The following is a 17,114-nucleotide window of genomic DNA, read 5'->3' on the forward strand; positions in this document are numbered from 1 at the left end:
GTCGTCTGCATAGCAATGATAGGAGAGACCATGTGAGGTTATGACAGAGCCAAGTGACTTGGTGTATAGCGAGAATAGGAGAGGGCCTAGAACAGAGCCCTGGGGGACACCAGTGGTGAGAGCGCGTGGCGAGGAGACAGATTCTCGCCACGCCACCTGGTAGGAGCGACCTGTCAGGTAGGACGCAATCCAAGCGTGGGCCGCGCCGGAGATGCCCAACTCGGAGAGGGTGGAGAGGAGGATCTGATGGTTCACAGTATCGAAGGCAGCCGATAGGTCTAGAACACATATGTCAGAGTCAAGGCCCGCGGGCCACATCCGGCCCGCGAGAAGGTTTTTTACGGCCCCTGGGATGATCTTGATTTATTATTAGAACCGGCCCGCAGACCGCAGCAAGCCGGCAGCCCGCAGATCTTTTACACGCACCAATACTACATTTCCCACAATGCAACGGTGACGCACCGAGCAGTAGGCTGCTTCATTTCAATATTTATTGGCACAGCAGTCGTCAGCATCACAGTAAAATTAACTTTCAGATACCCATCAAAAATGGCAAAACGGAAGGTGGACACTGAGAACCGGGGTTTCAAACAAGGTGGGAGTCGGAGTATATGTTCACGGAGGTAGCTGGAAAACCTGTGTGTCTTCTGTGTGGAGAAAGTGTGGCGGTACTGAAAGAGTATAATCTGAGACGACATTATGAAACGAAACACGCGGACAAAAACAAGAATATGGACATGGAACAAAGGCTACAAAAGGCAGAGGAATTAAAACGAGGCCTCAAATCTCGACAGGCTCTGTTCAAAAAAGCCAAATCACAAGGCCAGGCTGCTGTCAAGGCCAGTTTTATTTTGGCAGAAGAGATCGCTAAATCAGCCCGGCCATTTACGGAGGGGGATTTCATCAAAAACTGCATGATTAAAGTTTGTGACGAAGTTTGCCCAGAAAAAAGGCAACTCTTTTAAATGTGAGTCTGAGCAGAAACACCATTGCCGAGAGAGTAGACCAGTTGTCCATCAATCTAAAAGAGCAGCTTGTGAAAAAGGGAAAAGATTTCATTGCATATTCCTTGGCTGTGGATGAGAGCACCGACATTTCTGACATTGCCCAGTTGTCAATTTTCATCCGCGGAGTGGACTCCAGCCTAAGCGTGACAGAGGAGTTTTTGGCTTTACGTCCTATGCATGGGACAACTACGGGGCATGATTTGTATGAAGAGGTGTCAAGATGTGTAAATGAGATGGAGCTGCCTTGGGAAAAACTCGTGGGTTTGACAACCGACGGAGCACCTGCGATGTGTGGACACAGGAGCGGACTGGTGGCGAAGATACGGGAAAAGATGCAAGAGGAAAACGCGACAGGTGAGCTGACAGCTTATCATTGTATCATACACCAGGAAGCGTTGTGCGGTAAAGCCTTGAAAATGGAGCATCATCACGCGCACAGTTAACTTTATCAGAGCCAAAGGTTTGAATCACCGCCAGTTCAAGGCATTTCTGACGGAGTTAGAAACGGAGCATGGTGATTTGCCTTATCACACAGAGGTGCGATGGCTAAGCCAGGGAAAGGTGCTTCAAAGATGTTTCAAGCTTCGTGAGGAGATTTGTCTGTTCTTGGACAGCAAAGGGAAAGACACAACACAACTCCGAGACGAAATGTTTCTGTGTGAAATGGCTTTTCTGTGTGACATTACGAGTCATCTGAATGCAATGAACTTGCAGCTGCAGGGTCGGGATCATGTCATCTCTGATATGTACAGTACAATGAAGGCATTTAAAACCAAACTGACTCTGTGGGAGACGCAGATGCGGAAAGAAAATTTGAGCCACTTTCCCAGCTGCCAGACCATGAAAGAGAAGCTCTCTACCAGTGCGTTCCCGAGCGCACAGTTGGCTGATAAAATAGGTATGCTTGCCGCTGACTTTCGACGCCGATTTGCTGACTTTGAAGCACAAAAAAGCAGGTTGGAACTGCTCGGTAACCCATTTGCTGTTGACGTGGAAAGCTCACCACCAAACCTCCAAATGGAGTTGATTGACCTCCAATGCAATGATGCACTGAGGGCAAAATATGCGGCAGTGGGTGCTGCGGAGTTCGCCCGTTTCCTCCCCGACACAATGCCCCAGCTGCGCATCCAGGCTGCTCAAACGTTGTCTATGTTTGGCAGCACATACCTGTGTGAACAACTTTTTTCTTTGATGAACCTGAACAAAACATCACACAGAAGTCGACTTACTGCTGAACACCTCCACTCAATTCTGAGGATTTCCTCAGCTCAGAGCCTTACCCCGAACATTGATGAACTTGTGGAAAAGATGGGACACCACCAAGTATCACCCTCAACCTCAAACAAGTGAACATTACTGTGCAATCACATATTTAGAGTTTTTACTCAGTTCAAGTTTAAAAGTTAAAGTTTAATATTTGTTTTCACTGCATGTTACTTCTCCTTAAACAAAGTGTTGTTTTTGATTAATAGATTTTTGCACTTTATTTTATTGTATTTCAATCCAATTATATTTTAAAAATATTTCAGTTGAGTGGATGATAGAAAATTGCTATTATTGTTTTTTTCTTTGAAGTAAATTTAGCCCACTTTTGCTAAAATAGAAAATATAGGCTACTGATGGTGCCTTGAATACCGGTTTCTTTCATTTAATGTTCATGTTATGGGGATTTTTATATAAAGGAAATTTGTCTTTTGTGTCTGTTGAAAATTAAAGATTACTGACAGAGCCATAAGAAAATATTGCTTTATTTATCTGATCATATTGGAATATATTTGTTAGGTTTTCAGTAGGTTCAATTAGGTTCACTAGACTATATGCGTCATTTAAAAATTTTTCAATGAACATTCGAACAGTCCGGCCTCGGCTTGTAGCAAATTTTTTATTTGGCCCTCCGTCCATTTGACTTTGACACCCCTGGTCTAGAAGGATGAGAGCAGAGGAGAGAGAGTTAGCTTTAGCAGTGCGGAGCGCCTCCGTGATACAGAGAAGAGCAGTCTCAGTTGAATGACTAGTCTTGAAACCTGACTGATTTGGATCAAGAAGGTCATTCTGAGAGAGATAGTGGGAGAGCTGGCCAAGGACGGCACGTTCAAGAGTTTTGGAGAGAAAAGAAAGAAGGGATACTGGTCTGTAGTTGTTGACATCGGAGGGATCGAGTGTAGGTTTTTTCAGAAGGGGTGCAACTCTCGCTCTCTTGAAGACGGAAGGGACGTAGCCAGCGGTCAGGGATGAGTTGATGAGCGAGGTGAGGTAAGGGAGAAGGTCCCCGGAAATGGTCTGGAGAAGAGAGGAGGGGATAGGGTCAAGCGGGCAGGTTATTGGGCGGCCGGCCGTCACAAGAAGCGAGATTTCATCTGGAGAGAGAGGGGAGAAAGAGGTCAGAGCACAGGGTAGGGCAGTGTGAGCAGAACCAGCGGTGTCGTTTGACTTAGCAAACGAGGATCGGATGTCGTCGACCTTCTTTTCAAAATGGTTGACGAAGTCATCTGCAGAGAGGGAGGAGGGGGGGAGGGGGAGGAGGATTCAGGAGGGAGGAGAAGGTGGCAAAGAGCTTCCTAGGGTTAGAGGCAGATGCTTGGAATTTAGAGTGGTAGAAAGTGGCTTTAGCAGCAGAGACAGAGGAGGAAAATGTAGAGAGGAGGGAGTGAAAGGATGCCAGGTCCGCAGGGAGGCGAGTTTTCCTCCATTTCCGCTCGGCTGCCCGGAGCTCTGTTCTGTGAGCTCGCAATGAGTCATCGAGCCACGGAGCGGGAGGGGAGGACCGAGCCGGCCTGGAGGATAGGGGACATAGAGAGTCAAAGGATGCAGAAAGGGAAGAGAGGAGGGTTGAGGAGGCAGACTCAGGAGAAAGGTTGGAGAAGGTATGAGCAGAGGGAAGAGATGATAGGATGGAAGAGGAGAGAGTAGCGGGGGAGAGAGAGCGAAGGTTGGGACGGCGCGATACCATCCGAGTAGGGGCAGTGTGGGAAGTGTTGGATGAGAGCGAGAGGGAAAAGGATACAAGGTAGTGGTCGGAGACTTGGAGGGGAGTTGCAATGAGGTTAGTGGAAGAACAGCATCTAGTAAAGATGAGGTCGAGCGTATTGCCTGCCTTGTGAGTAGGGGGGAAGGTGAGAGGGTGAGGTCAAAAGAGGAGAGGAGTGGAAAGAAGGAGGCAGAGAGGAATGAGTCGAAGGTAGACGTGGGGAGGTTAAAGTCGCCCAGGACTGTGAGAGGTGAGCCGTCCTCAGGAAAGGAGCTTATCAAGGCATCAAGCTCATTGATGAACTCTCCGAGGGAACCTGGAGGGCGATAAATGATAAGGATGTTAAGCTTGAAAGGGCTGGTAACTGTGACAGCATGGAATTCAAAGGAGGCGATAGATAGATGGGTAAGGGGAGAGAGAGAATGACCACTTGGGAGAGATGAGGATCCCGGTGCCACCACCCCGCTGACCAGAAGCTCTCGGGTGTGCGAGAACACGTGGGCGGACGAAGAGAGAGCAGTAGGAGTAGCAGTGTTATCTGTGGTGATCCATGTTTCCGTCAGTGCCAGGAAGTCGAGGGACTGGAGGGAGGCATAGGCTGAGATGAACTCTGCCTTGTTGGCCGCAGATCGGCAGTTCCAGAGGCTACCGGAGACCAGGAACTCCACGTGGGTCGTGCGCGCTGGGACCACCAGATTAGGGTGGCCGCGGCCACGCGGTGTGGAGCGTTTGTATGGTCTGTGCAGAGAGGAGAGAACAGGGATAGATAGACACATAGTTGACAGGGTACAGAAGAGGCTACGCTAATGCAAAGGAGATTGGAATGACAAGTGGACTACACGTCTCGAATGTTCAGAAAGTTAAGCTTACGTAGCAAGAATCTTATAGACTAAAATGATTGAAATGATACAGTACTGCTGGAGTAGGCTAGCTGGTAGTGGCTGCGATGTAGCTATCCTAGAAAATCGCTCTAGGCTAAACAATTGACTTAGATACAAAGACGGCTATGTAGCTAGCTAGCTACGATCAAACAAAACAACCGTTGTACTGTAATAGTTACTACAGTGCTGCTATTCGGGGGCTAGCTGGCTAGCTACGTTAAGAGAACGACAATAGCTGGCCAGCTAACCTAGAAAATCGCTCTAGGCTACACAATTGTCTTAGATACAAAGACGGCTATGTAGCTAGCTAGCTACGATCAAACAAAACAAACCGTTGTACTGTAATAGTTACTACAGTGCTGCTATTCGGGGGCTAGCTGGCTAGCTACGTTGAAAGACCGACAATAGCTGGCCAGCTAACCTAGAAAATCGCTCTAGACTACACAATTGTCTTAGAAACAAAGACGGCTATGTAGCTGGCTAGCTACGATCAAACAAATCAAACCGTTGTACTGTAATGAAGTGAAATGAAAAATGTGATACTACCTGTGGAGCGACGCGGAATGTTGACCGGGTAGTTGGAGTTCAATTCGGTATAGGTTGGCTAGCTGTTGGCTAGCTAGCTAGCAGCATTTCCTACGTTAAGGACGACAAATAGCTGGCTAGCTAACCTCGGTAAATTAAGATAATCACTCTAAGTCTACACACTCTAAACTGCACAATTATCTTGGATACGAAGACAGCGAAGACAACTATGTAGCTAGCTGACACTACGCTAATCGAGTCGTTCAGTTGAGTGTAATAGTTTCTACAGTGCTAGTGGACAGTGGATGTTAGCTAGCTAGCTGCTGGGCAGATACGTTAGGACGACGAAATATGATAATATGCAATTGTCGTTGATACAAAGACGGCTATGTAGCTAGCTAAGAAGAAATTGCTAAGATAAGACAAATCAAACCGTTGTACTATAACGAAATGTAATGAAATGTAATGAAAAGTTATACTACCTCCGGACCGAAGTGTAGATGCGACCGCTCGCTCCAACCGGAACCGGAAACTCACAAGGGGGCATAACGTTACATGTACAATACTATCCCATTTTGGAAACATGACATGTACAATACTATCCCCTTTTGGAAACATTACATGGATAATACTATCCCCTTTTGGAAACATTACATGTACGTCCCCTCGTGGAGGGAAATTAATAGCTTAGAAGAACCTCCCCAACTCCTCTCATACGTGGAAGAACCCCCCCCCCCAACTCCTCTCAAAGGGGGAAGAACCCCCCCCCCAACACCTCTCAAAGGGGGAAGAACCACCCCCCACTACTCCTTTCATACTGGGAAGAACCCCCCCAACTCCTCTCATACTGGGAATACCGCCCCCCCTACTCCTTTCATACTTGGAAGAACCCCCTCCCCACTAATTCCTCTCATACTGGGAAGCCCCCCTCCCCTTCAGGCCTTAGGGGCATGTTTCATTTCAAATGTAGTGCCCGGATGGAGAAAATCCAGTAAGCGTTTTATAGCTACATCGTTAGGGTAAGTTAACCTAAAGTGGACACACTCCAATCAGTTTGAGACAATTGCCTGTAATCGATTATACACACATACAATTCATCATATTTTCATATATTCACAGAATCCATATACAATGTAAGAAATTCTTAGGTACTCACAACAACCATGCAACCCCCCCCCCCCCCCCCATCATCCCGCTCTCAATACCACCCCGTGATAACCTATGATGGGCAGTGAAGGAACCCCAAGATACAGTTATATCAAAGGTTATTATCCAAATGTCAATCATTTGATTAAGCATAGATCTCTGTGAGGAACTATAGATCTCTAGGAGGAACACAACTCTCATATCACAGTCACACAATGCGATTCCCAAACATACCTAGTCAATTAATTTTTTTTCAACAATATTTTAACCTGCAGGAATATTTCCACATTTCTTTGTGCACCATTTACCCAGGTTGTCAGGAGCGATCACCAAGTGAAGATTCACATCCCTGTCGCCAAATGTGGTGGTTAATTTCTTAAATATCAAATGAGGAGAGAAATTTATCACACAAGTCAGAGTTATTCTTAAACTACATCTTTAATCACTTAATAATGGAGCAGGTCAAGACAACACACAAACATAAAGTGAATCAATTGAGTCCTCTACGATAATGATGGCTGGTCGACGAATCACCCCCAGATGATTCGTTGAGAGCCACGATACAAAGGTCTTTTATAGCCAAGACACCCCTTTCAACCTACATGACGAACAACAGATGTATAGAACGGGTCACAAGATTAAGATTTGTATGAAAGATACTTATTATTCTCAGCAGACAATATCTGCTGTAAAAACAGTATTCTTTGTGTAGAGACCAGGGTCTGGCCCTGAGGTTCTCTCCCTGGTACCATATAGAACAGAAACATTAACTCATGCTCTGGAATGCGGTCTCTTTAGGTTTTATCACCCAAAAGATATTGTAAATCTCCGGTCAGTGTTTTCTCCCAGAGGCCCATCCTTAGGAGAACACACAGACACAATAGTTATAAGAACCCTCTATTCTGTTGCATAAAACAACCATTTGAGGCAATAAAAGTATTATAACATAATCTTGCAGTTTTGCACTCAGTGTCCACAGAAAGTTGACTAGTAACAACAACTGGGACCTAAAAGACACCCACCATGACACCCACTAAATCTGCCCAAGAGGAAAACAAAAGAAAAACCCACAAACTAAGAAACAAACCAAAACGGTGGTGCAACTAATGTTGTTGACTCACCACATCTATCAAGACAACTGGAGCACAGGGCCAGACACTCTTATTAAATAGAACCTGGAACAGCTCAGGTGAAACACCTTCCCACTAATGAGATGGACAAGACAGCACAGGTGTAACACATACTGACTAACGAGGTGACACCAATCACGAGATATACGTGCTAAAATCCAAACTTCAAAACATAAATGGAAAAACCAAAGACTGTAACACCGTAAGAGAATGCTTACAACCAACAGAAAACAACTTCCATTTCACATTATAATCAACTACAATGCTTCAACTTCACCAATATAAACATGGTGTCACCTGACTGTCAATAATTAAAAACAAGAAAAAAAATGTTTTTCCCCACAAGCTTCTAGAACTCTCGTCTTCCTAAAACTTACTAGCTTCTAGAACTCTCGTCCCCTTGGAACGAGCCCAAACATATCTCCAATACGGAAAATCAAAATAAATTGTGATCCATGGCAACTCACTGGCTAAATGCAGAACACAAAACTTTTTGACTGCCCACCCTTGAGACAATCAGCAACCAAGTTGTCCTTACCACGGACATGTCTGATTTCAAGAGGAAACTCCTGCAATATCTGTAGTTACTTTCCACCTCACTGCGGAGCTTCACTCTCTTTTCAGGGTTCACTCGAAAGGCATGTTGTTGGATCGAGGCCCAGTCCCCAATGTCATGCTCTTTTACATTTGAGTTGGCACATCTGAGAATGAACCCTGATATTCTAAAAGCAGGGCAACAATGTCAATATAATTTGTCCCCAAAAATTGTAAGTTAGTTGCATAAATAATCATGATTACTAAATATTATACATGAATTCTAAATATAAAATATCAACACCAAATGTACACCCCTTTGTTCATATGTATTGGCAATAATTCACTTAGGATATGCCCCATCCCCCTTTTTTCACCTAAAATGACATACCAAAATGTAACTGTCTGAAGCTCATGCCCTAAAGCAAGGATATGCATATTCGTGGTACTATTTGAAAGGAAATACTTTGAAAGTTGTGGAAATGTGAAAGGAATGTAGGAGAATATAACAGAAAGGATCTGGTTAAAGATAATACAAAGAAACAAACAACTGTTTTTGTCATTTTTTTTGTACCATCTTTGAAATGCAAGAGAAAGGCCATAATGTATTATTCCAGCCCAGGTGCAATTTAGATTTTGTCCACTAGATGGCAGCAGTGTATGTGCAACGTTTTAGACTGATCCAATGAACCATTGCATCTCTGTAAAAATGTATCAAGACTGCTAAAATGTGTCTAATGTTTTTTAATATGTTTTCATGTTCAAAATTATGCACTCTCTTCAAACAATAGCATGGTATTCTTTCACAGTAATCGCTACTGTAAATTGGACATTGCTGTTAGATTAACAATAATTTAAGCTTTCTGACAATATCAGATATATCCATGTCCTGGGAAATGTTCTTGTAACTTACAACCGTACACTAATTGCATTAGACTACGTTAGCTCAACCGTCTCATGGTTTGGTGCAGCATGGAATAATAAAACATGTATCTTTTGTCAGGCTGGATGTTTGAAATATGAGTAGGTGATTTGAGACATGCTTCTTCAGTAGTGGCAGGTAGCCTAGTGGTTAGAGCATTGGGCCAGTAACCGAAAGGTTGCTGGATCTGAATCCCGGAGCTGACAATGTAAAAATATGTCGTTCTGAGCAAGGCAGTTAACTTGCCGTGGACGTTGATTAAGGCAACCCCCAGCACCTCTCTGATTCAGAGGGGTTGGGTTAAATGTGGAAGATGCATTCAGTTGAACAACTAACTTCCTTGAAGACAATTAGCGTCACATTTTGTTAAGAAATACTGGAGTGATGTAAGATTGTTAATAAAATGGACTATTGGCCAATTTATTATTCTGCGTCCATGTGTATAGGCTGCAAGTACGTTGAAATTAAGTTTTAAAGTCATTGACAAAAATCACATAATTTCAACTAAAACCTAACGTATATTGGTCAACAACATTTTGCTATTTTGGTGGGATAGCCCCAATGTCAAAACACACTTTTAATGTGTCCAAACAATAACAAATATGCAGAAACAGTTTGTGATATATTGAAAACTTAAACATAACATGTACAATATAAACAAACACCTGCCACAATAATCATATTACATATTACACAAGCACCAGAAACACTGTTGTTTTGACGAGTAGCAATAAATCCCTGATTTCGATTAGGGGAAAATCAGGTTGTACGTGCTGTTGAAACTAACACAGCTAAAAAAAACAAATGAAAATGGGAGATATCTGTTACCTCACTGGTTAGAGGACAACCTGCAGAAGACAGTCAGCTACATTTTGGAGAAATGGAACACTTATTTGTCATCACTCATCAAACTAACAGCTCAAAAACCACACGGAATCTGCGAATAATGTGTACATCACTGGTTAGAAGACAACTTGTAGAAAACAGCTAGCTACATATTGATTCAAGTGGGTCGCCAACGTGGTAAGTGCAACACAACTCTTTTTTTGTTAGTCACTTTTTCTTAGACCACATAAATAGTACTCTTCCATTTCAGAGCCTGGATTTTTCCCGAGGCTAATATCCATATCACGCTGAAATCAATTGAACAGGGGGCAAACGTTTAGGGTTCTACATTATGACTTCATTAAAATACTCCTACTACAATGTTAAAACATTCTACATTTTGAGATTTTATTTAATTGATATCGTGAAACAACTCCTTCATGTATGTTTTTTCTGATGTTTGATCAGAGATCTTTTGCTAGAGTATCTCTTGTCACATTGATCACAGCTATAAGGTTTCTCTCCTGTGTGTGTTCTCTGGTGTATAGTCAGACTGCTAGAAGTAACAAAACTCTTCCCACATTGATCACAGCTATAAGGTTTATCTCCTGTGTGTGTTCTCTGGTGTGATATCAGGCTGAATGACTGACTAAAAGTCTTCCCACATTGTTTACAGTTATAAGGTTTCTCTCCTGTGTGTGTTCTCTGGTGTTTAGTCAGACTGCTAGAAGTAACAAAACTCTTCCCACATTGATCACATCTATAAGGTTTCTCTCCTGTGTGTGTTCTCTGGTGTGATTCTAAACATCCTGAAGAAACAAAACTCTTTCCACAGTCAGAGCAGCTAAAAAGTTTCTCTCCTGTGTGTGTTCTCTGGTGTTTAGTTAGACTGCTACATGTAAGATATCTCTTCCCACATTGATCACAGCTATAAGGTTTCTCTCCTGTGTGGATTCTTTGATGAATTGTAATGCCTGCTGAGGAGGTGAATCTCTTCCCACAGTCAGAGCAGCAGTGAGATTTTTTCCCTGTGGGTCTCTGCTGGTGCTTCTTGAGGAGTTCAGATCTGGAGAGACCTTTCTCTGCCTCGTCAGCATCTTGAGGTTGTTGAGGCTCCCCAGAGGATCCAAGATAGTCACGTCTCTTTCCTGTGTGAACAGAGTCAGGCAGATGGTTAAAGGCCCACAACAGCGGAAATCCATAGTAAAAGGTAATGCCAACAGCATAGCCATGTTATACAACAATTGACATCTGTAATGAATGTTAAAATTATCTGACAATTGTTTTAAGACAGTCAAGTGAGAAAGTTCTAGTTTTTCTTGTTTTCACATTAGTAGTAACATCGATGATTGTAGGCTAGAAATAAGTTATTCAAGTTGTTGAAATCCTAAGCACTGTGCCAGACGACTTTTGGTCTCCAATATCGGCCCCTTTCTGTGTTTCCTAAAATTGCAGCATGAGGGCGATGCGCACATAATTTGATTGCAGAAACACCTCCCTCCTGATGAGGAAACTGCTACTTATGGATGTAGTATATCTGCCTGGAGCAAAAATGGTGAGCGAAGATTGTAGTTTTTCACAATGTATTCTGAATATTACAGCGCACTATCAGCGCAAGGTCAGGAGTGCTACTCAAGAAAACACACATTAAGCTCTGTGTCTATTTACTAATTCACTCATAAGCTTTTAAGTCCCCTGATCTGGAAAATCTCTTTTCGCATTGGAAGCGGTGGTATGGCTTTTCTCCTGTGTGTGTCCTCTCATGGCGTTTTAGGTTCCCTAACCAGTGAAAACTCTTTTCACAATGGGAGCTGTGGTGTTGTCTCGCTGGTTTGGGTGTCTCTGGGTCTGATTTCCCTGAAGGACTCTTCCTGCTGTCATAGTGAGAGTCTGGTCTCTCTCCTGACAAAGACAAACAGTATCTAGTTAAACAGAGACCTGAATTAAACCTCCACATGATAAAACTCTCTTCCTATGAGTTGTAATCTAGACTATATCCCTCAATAAAAGAGCAGAACTGGTCATCACAGAAAAAAAAAAAGAAAAAAAGTTTGGACATGTAAGAGTATAGCTTCCGTCCCCTCGCCCGACCCGGGCTCGAACCAGGGACCCTCTGCACACATCAGCAACATTCACCCATGAAGCATCGTTACCCATCGCTCCACAAAAGCCGCGGCCCTTTCAGAGCAAGGGGAACCAGTACTTCAAGGTCTCAGAGCAAGTGACGTCACCGCTTTTCAAACAGTCTTGAAGGAGTTCCCACATATGCTGAGCACTCGTTGGCTGCTTTTCCTTCACTCTGCGGTCCAATTCATCCCAAACCATCTCAATTGAGTTGAGGTTGGGTGATTGTGGAGGCCAGGTCATCTGATGCAGCACTCCGTCACTCTAATTTTTGGTCAAATAGCCGTTACACAGCCTGGAGATGTGTTGGGTCATTGTCCTGTTGAAAAACAAATGATAGTCCCACTAAGCACAACCAGATGGGATGGCGTATCGCTTCAAAATCAAATCAAATTTTATTTGTCACATACAGTGGGGCAAAAAAGTATTTAGTCAGCCACCAATTGTGAAGGTTCTCCCACTTAAAAAGATGAGAGGCCTGTAATTTTGATCATAGGTACACTTCAACTATGACTGACAAAATGAGAGAGAAAAAATCCAGAAAATCATATTGTAGGATTTTTAATGAATTTATTTGCAAATTGTGGTGGAAAATAAGTATTTGGTCACATACAAACAAGCAAGATTTCTGGCTCTCACAGACATGTAATTTATTTTTTGAGAGGCTCCTCTGTCCTCCACTCGTTACCTGTATTAATGGCACCTGTTTGAACTTGTTATCAGTATAAAAGACACCTGTCCACAACCTCAAACAGTCATACTCCAAACTCCACTATGGCCAAGACCAAAGAGCAGTCAAAGGACACCAGAAACAAAATTGTAGACCTGCACCAGGCTGGGAATTCTGAATCTGAAATAGGTAAGCAGCTTGGTTTGAAGAAATCAACTGTGGGAGCAATTATTAGGAAATGGAAGACATACAAGACCACTGATAATCTCCCTCGATCTGGGGCTCCACGCAAGATCTCACCCCGTGGGGTCAAAGTGATCACAAGAACGGTGAGCAAAAATCCCAGAACCACACGGGGGACCAAGTGAATGACCTGCAGAGAGCTGGGACCAAAGTAGCAAAGCATACCATCAGCAAGGGCATTGAAGATGAAACGTGGCTGGGTCTTTCAACATGACAATGATCCCAAACACACCGCCCGGGCAACGAAGGAGTGGCTTCGTAAGAAGCATTTCAAGTTCCTGGAGTGGCCTAGCCAGTCTCCAGATCTCAACCCCATAGAAAATCTTTGGAGGGAGTTGAAAGTCCGTGTTGCCCAGCAACAGCCCCAAAACATTACTGCTCTAGAGGAGATCTGCATGGAGGAATGGGCCAAAATACCAGCAACAGTGAGTGAAAACCTTGTGAAGACTTACAGAAAACGTTTGACCTCTGTCATTGCCAACAATGGGTATATAACAAAGTATTGAGATAAACTTTTGTTATTGACCAAATACTTATTTTCCACCATAATATGCAAATAAATTCATTAAAATTCCTACAATGTGATTTTCTGGAATTTTTTTCTCATTTTGTCTGTCATAGTTGAAGTGTACCTATGATGGAAATTACAGGCCTCTCTCTTCTTTTTAAGTGGGAGAACTTGCACAATTGGTGGCTGACTAAATACTTTTTTGCCCCACTGTACACATGGTTAGCAGATGTTAATGCGAGTGTAGCGAAATGCTTCAGAATGCTGTGGTAGCCAGACAGGAGTGTGCTTTTCCAAATCATGTCCAATCAACTGAATTTACCACAGGTGGACTTCAATCAAGTTGTAGAAACATCTCAAGGATGATTAATGGAAACAGGATGCACCTGGACTCAATTTTGAGTCTCATAGCAAAGGGTATGAATACTTATGTAAATAAGGTATTTGATTTTTCTTTATAATAAATGTGATTTTTTTTCTAAAAACCTATTTTCCCTTTGTCATTATGGGGTATTGTGTGTAGATTGATGAGGATTTGTATTTATTTAATCCATTGTAGAATAAGGCTGTAACATAACAAAATGTGGAAAGACTTTAGTGACATAAATGAGGGGTTAAAAACATTTTTTTTTATTCTCTCTCAGAGGACAGACACTTCAGAACAAACTTCCTTTAGATTTTTTGGGGGAAACAATGTTACTGTGGTTACTGTTGTTCCATGTGAATGTTATCCAATGTGTTACTATATTTACTGTTGTTGCATGTTGTGAGTGTTATCCAATGTGTTACTATGGTTACTGTTGTTCCATGTTGTGAATGTTATCTAATGTGTTACTATAGTTACTCATGTTGTGAGTGTTATCCAATGTGTTACTATGGTTACTGTTGTTCCATGTTGTGAATGTTATCTAATGTGTTACTATGGGTTACAGCAGTATGGACTAATAATTGTGTCTTACAATTCAAAATCAGAAAGACAAATTATCCTTGGAGGGTGTTTCTACAGGACTATACTGGGGAAGCCCTTCATGTCGGAGGGTGTTTCTACAGTACTACACTGGGGAAGCCCTTCATGTTGGAGGGTGTTTCTACAGTACTATACTGGGGAAGCACTTCATGTTGGAGGGTGTTTCTACAGTACTACACTGGGGAAGCCCTTCATGTTGGAGGGTGTTTCTACAGTACTACACTTTTTCTAAAGAGACTCACATATCTTCACCACACAACCCTCCCCTTCTTCTTGTCTCAACATTTTAAATTATACTCAAGAGACATTATCTTCACACCAATTTGAGATGCTTGTCACTGACAGCCGCAACTCAGTAATCAACGAGGCCTATTGCCACACACACTACCCAAATAGGCATAAGCCTACAAGCTTGTGATTTGAAACCATACACAGCTATTTTTTTAAAGAAGCTAATGATCCCTGATTCCTCTGTGGCAACATCACGCTTTCTGGGAAAGGATTTTCTTTCTTTCTGTATAGACAGGAGTTATTATATAATTTGGGCAAATTTATCTCAATTTATTTACCTGTTGGACCCACCCACTAGGCCATTTCTCTACGGTTCTATTGGAGACCCACCACTGTGTCATTTCTCTCCTGTTCTATTGGACCCACCACTGTCATTTCTCTCCTGTTCTATTGGACCCATCACTGTGCCATTTCTCTCCTGTTCTATTGGACCCACCACTATGCAATTTCTCTCCTGTTCTATTGGACCCATCACTGTGCCATTTCTCTCCTGTTCTATTGGACCCATCACTGTGTCATTTCTCTCCTGTTCTATTGGTTTTCATATCAACTTTATTTCGTTGTCCAGAAGCCAAAGGCACAATCCTAGTTGGTGCAGCTTTAGACTCCCCCTCTTTCTAAGTTCCTAAAAGAGATTTTCATCTGTCAGATATGAACCTCTACCAGGTGGACTGTATAGAACGGTGTGTTCATCTCTGTCAGATATGAACCTCTACCAGGTGGACTGTATAGAACGGTGTGTTCATGTCTGTGTATTACAATGGATGACAATAATAAGAAGTATACCCAAAGAAAGGGGAGGCGGGAGCTAGAGAATCCGCAGTGCCGCTTTGTGGACAATGACTCCCCTTGTTTGGGTGTAGAGACATCTTGTTAGTATATCCATAATCTTTGGTGTAGCCAACCCAACTCTCACATGGCACTATTGGGGAGTACGGTGTTCCGTAAAACCTCACTACACGCTGTGCCCCCCAGTCTGTGGTCAGCAGATAGACCCTTCTTAAATATATACGTTAAGTCACTTTTTGGAAACAGAATGGAAAAAACAAGGGGTAGCTTGCTCTCTGCGCCGTCTGATTCTAGACATATCGGTCCTCATCCTAGGGCCCTTCATTGAAGAGGTATTGACGAGCCAACTCCGAATATCCAAAGTTAAATACCGATTTAAGGCGGTACTTACTGGTGTTAATCAGATATCCTATCTCCTCTTCTTCATCTTTCAATGTGACAGTAATCTCCCCTTCCTTCTTCACTCCAAAAACTGCATCCTCCTCTTCTTTTACTGTAACATCCTCCTCTTTCACTCTAAACGAGTCTTTCTCTTCTTCTTTCACTGTAACAGCCTCACCCTCTACTTGTTTTTGTATTTTGACATCCTCTTCCTCCTCTTTCACGACAACGTTCAGCCACAGACCCTCTTCCTCCGTCCAGCAGACTTCCTCTTCTTTAACAGGAGGGGAGAAGTTTAGGGAGCTCATGTTCGGAGATGTTAGCTAGCTCGCTATCATTAGTGACCATGCTAGTGCTAACTTACACAGCCAGCTGCTATAGCTGACTAATAAAAAATTACGTAATATTAAATGAAATAGGTTAACAAGTCGATACGACAGAAGTGTGTCTAAAACATATTAGCTAATATACGCCGAAAGCGTATAAACAGATGGAATCTTTCGGCTATGTTGGCTAGCAAGCTACCGAGGTGGTTGAAGAGCTGTTTATGAAGAACCGTCCCCAAGATTATACGTCACGCTAGCAGCATCGCATGAAAGACACATATCGCCGTCTGCTGACTGGAGTGGGAAACGCAGTTGAGGATCATATTTTATTTTACATTTACATTTAACATTTAAGTCATTTAGCAGACGCTCTTATCCAGAGCGACTTATTTTCAGACAAAGATGATTTTAAATCAGTTTAATTAATACCATTATATTGAGACATACAAAGACAGGAATGTGTTGATTGATTAGTGCGAATAAAACATGTTTACCACAGCATATTTAAGGCAGTTTCATTAAGCCAAATTAGCAGCTTGCTGCTGTAGATCTATTCTAATCCTATAAGGTGTAACAATACCTCATACAGATGTATATAATGAACAGACTAGGTATATACTGCTCCGATATGGTGTAACAATACATCATGAAGATGTATATAATGAACAGACTAGGTCTATACTGCTCCTACATGGTGTAACAACACATCATGTAGATGTATATAATGAACAGACTAGGTATATACTGCTCCTACATGGTGTAACAAAACACCATGTAGATGTATATAATGAACAGACTTGGTCTGGTGTGGGGCTTTAAGGCGATGCTGTTAGTGTGACGTCTAATCTACTGGACGGAACGCTTCTTTCAACAACTG

At 42.7% G+C, this 17,114-nt stretch overlaps 1 protein-coding gene across 1 annotated transcript; it reads right to left on the reverse strand.

The window, feature by feature from the left end:
- Window positions 1-6,946: 6,946 nt before the first annotated feature.
- On the reverse strand, window positions 6,947-16,471 carry LOC135557345 (gastrula zinc finger protein XlCGF17.1-like). Its single transcript, XM_064990532.1, has 2 exons — window positions 15,922-16,471; window positions 6,947-11,086 (listed from the first exon to the last, which is right to left on the reverse strand). Exons 1-2 carry the CDS (start codon window positions 16,217-16,219, stop codon window positions 10,377-10,379), a joined length of 1,008 nt encoding a protein of 335 aa, XP_064846604.1. The 5' UTR covers window positions 16,220-16,471; the 3' UTR covers window positions 6,947-10,376.
- Between the last annotated feature and the right edge of the window lie 643 nt (window positions 16,472-17,114).

The sequence above is a fragment of the Oncorhynchus masou genome, chromosome 16 (assembly GCF_036934945.1).
Source record: "Oncorhynchus masou masou isolate Uvic2021 chromosome 16, UVic_Omas_1.1, whole genome shotgun sequence".
NCBI lineage: Eukaryota > Metazoa > Chordata > Actinopteri > Salmoniformes > Salmonidae > Oncorhynchus > Oncorhynchus masou.

Coding starts and splice junctions, on each gene's coding strand:
- LOC135557345 (XM_064990532.1), bottom strand. CDS start 16,219: ATGAGCTCCCTAAACTTCTCCCCTCCTGTTAAAGAAGAGGAAGTCTGC. Junction 11,087..15,921: donor AGGATATCTGATTAACACCA/GTAAGTACCGCC, acceptor CTGTTCACACAG/GAAAGAGACGTGACTATCTT.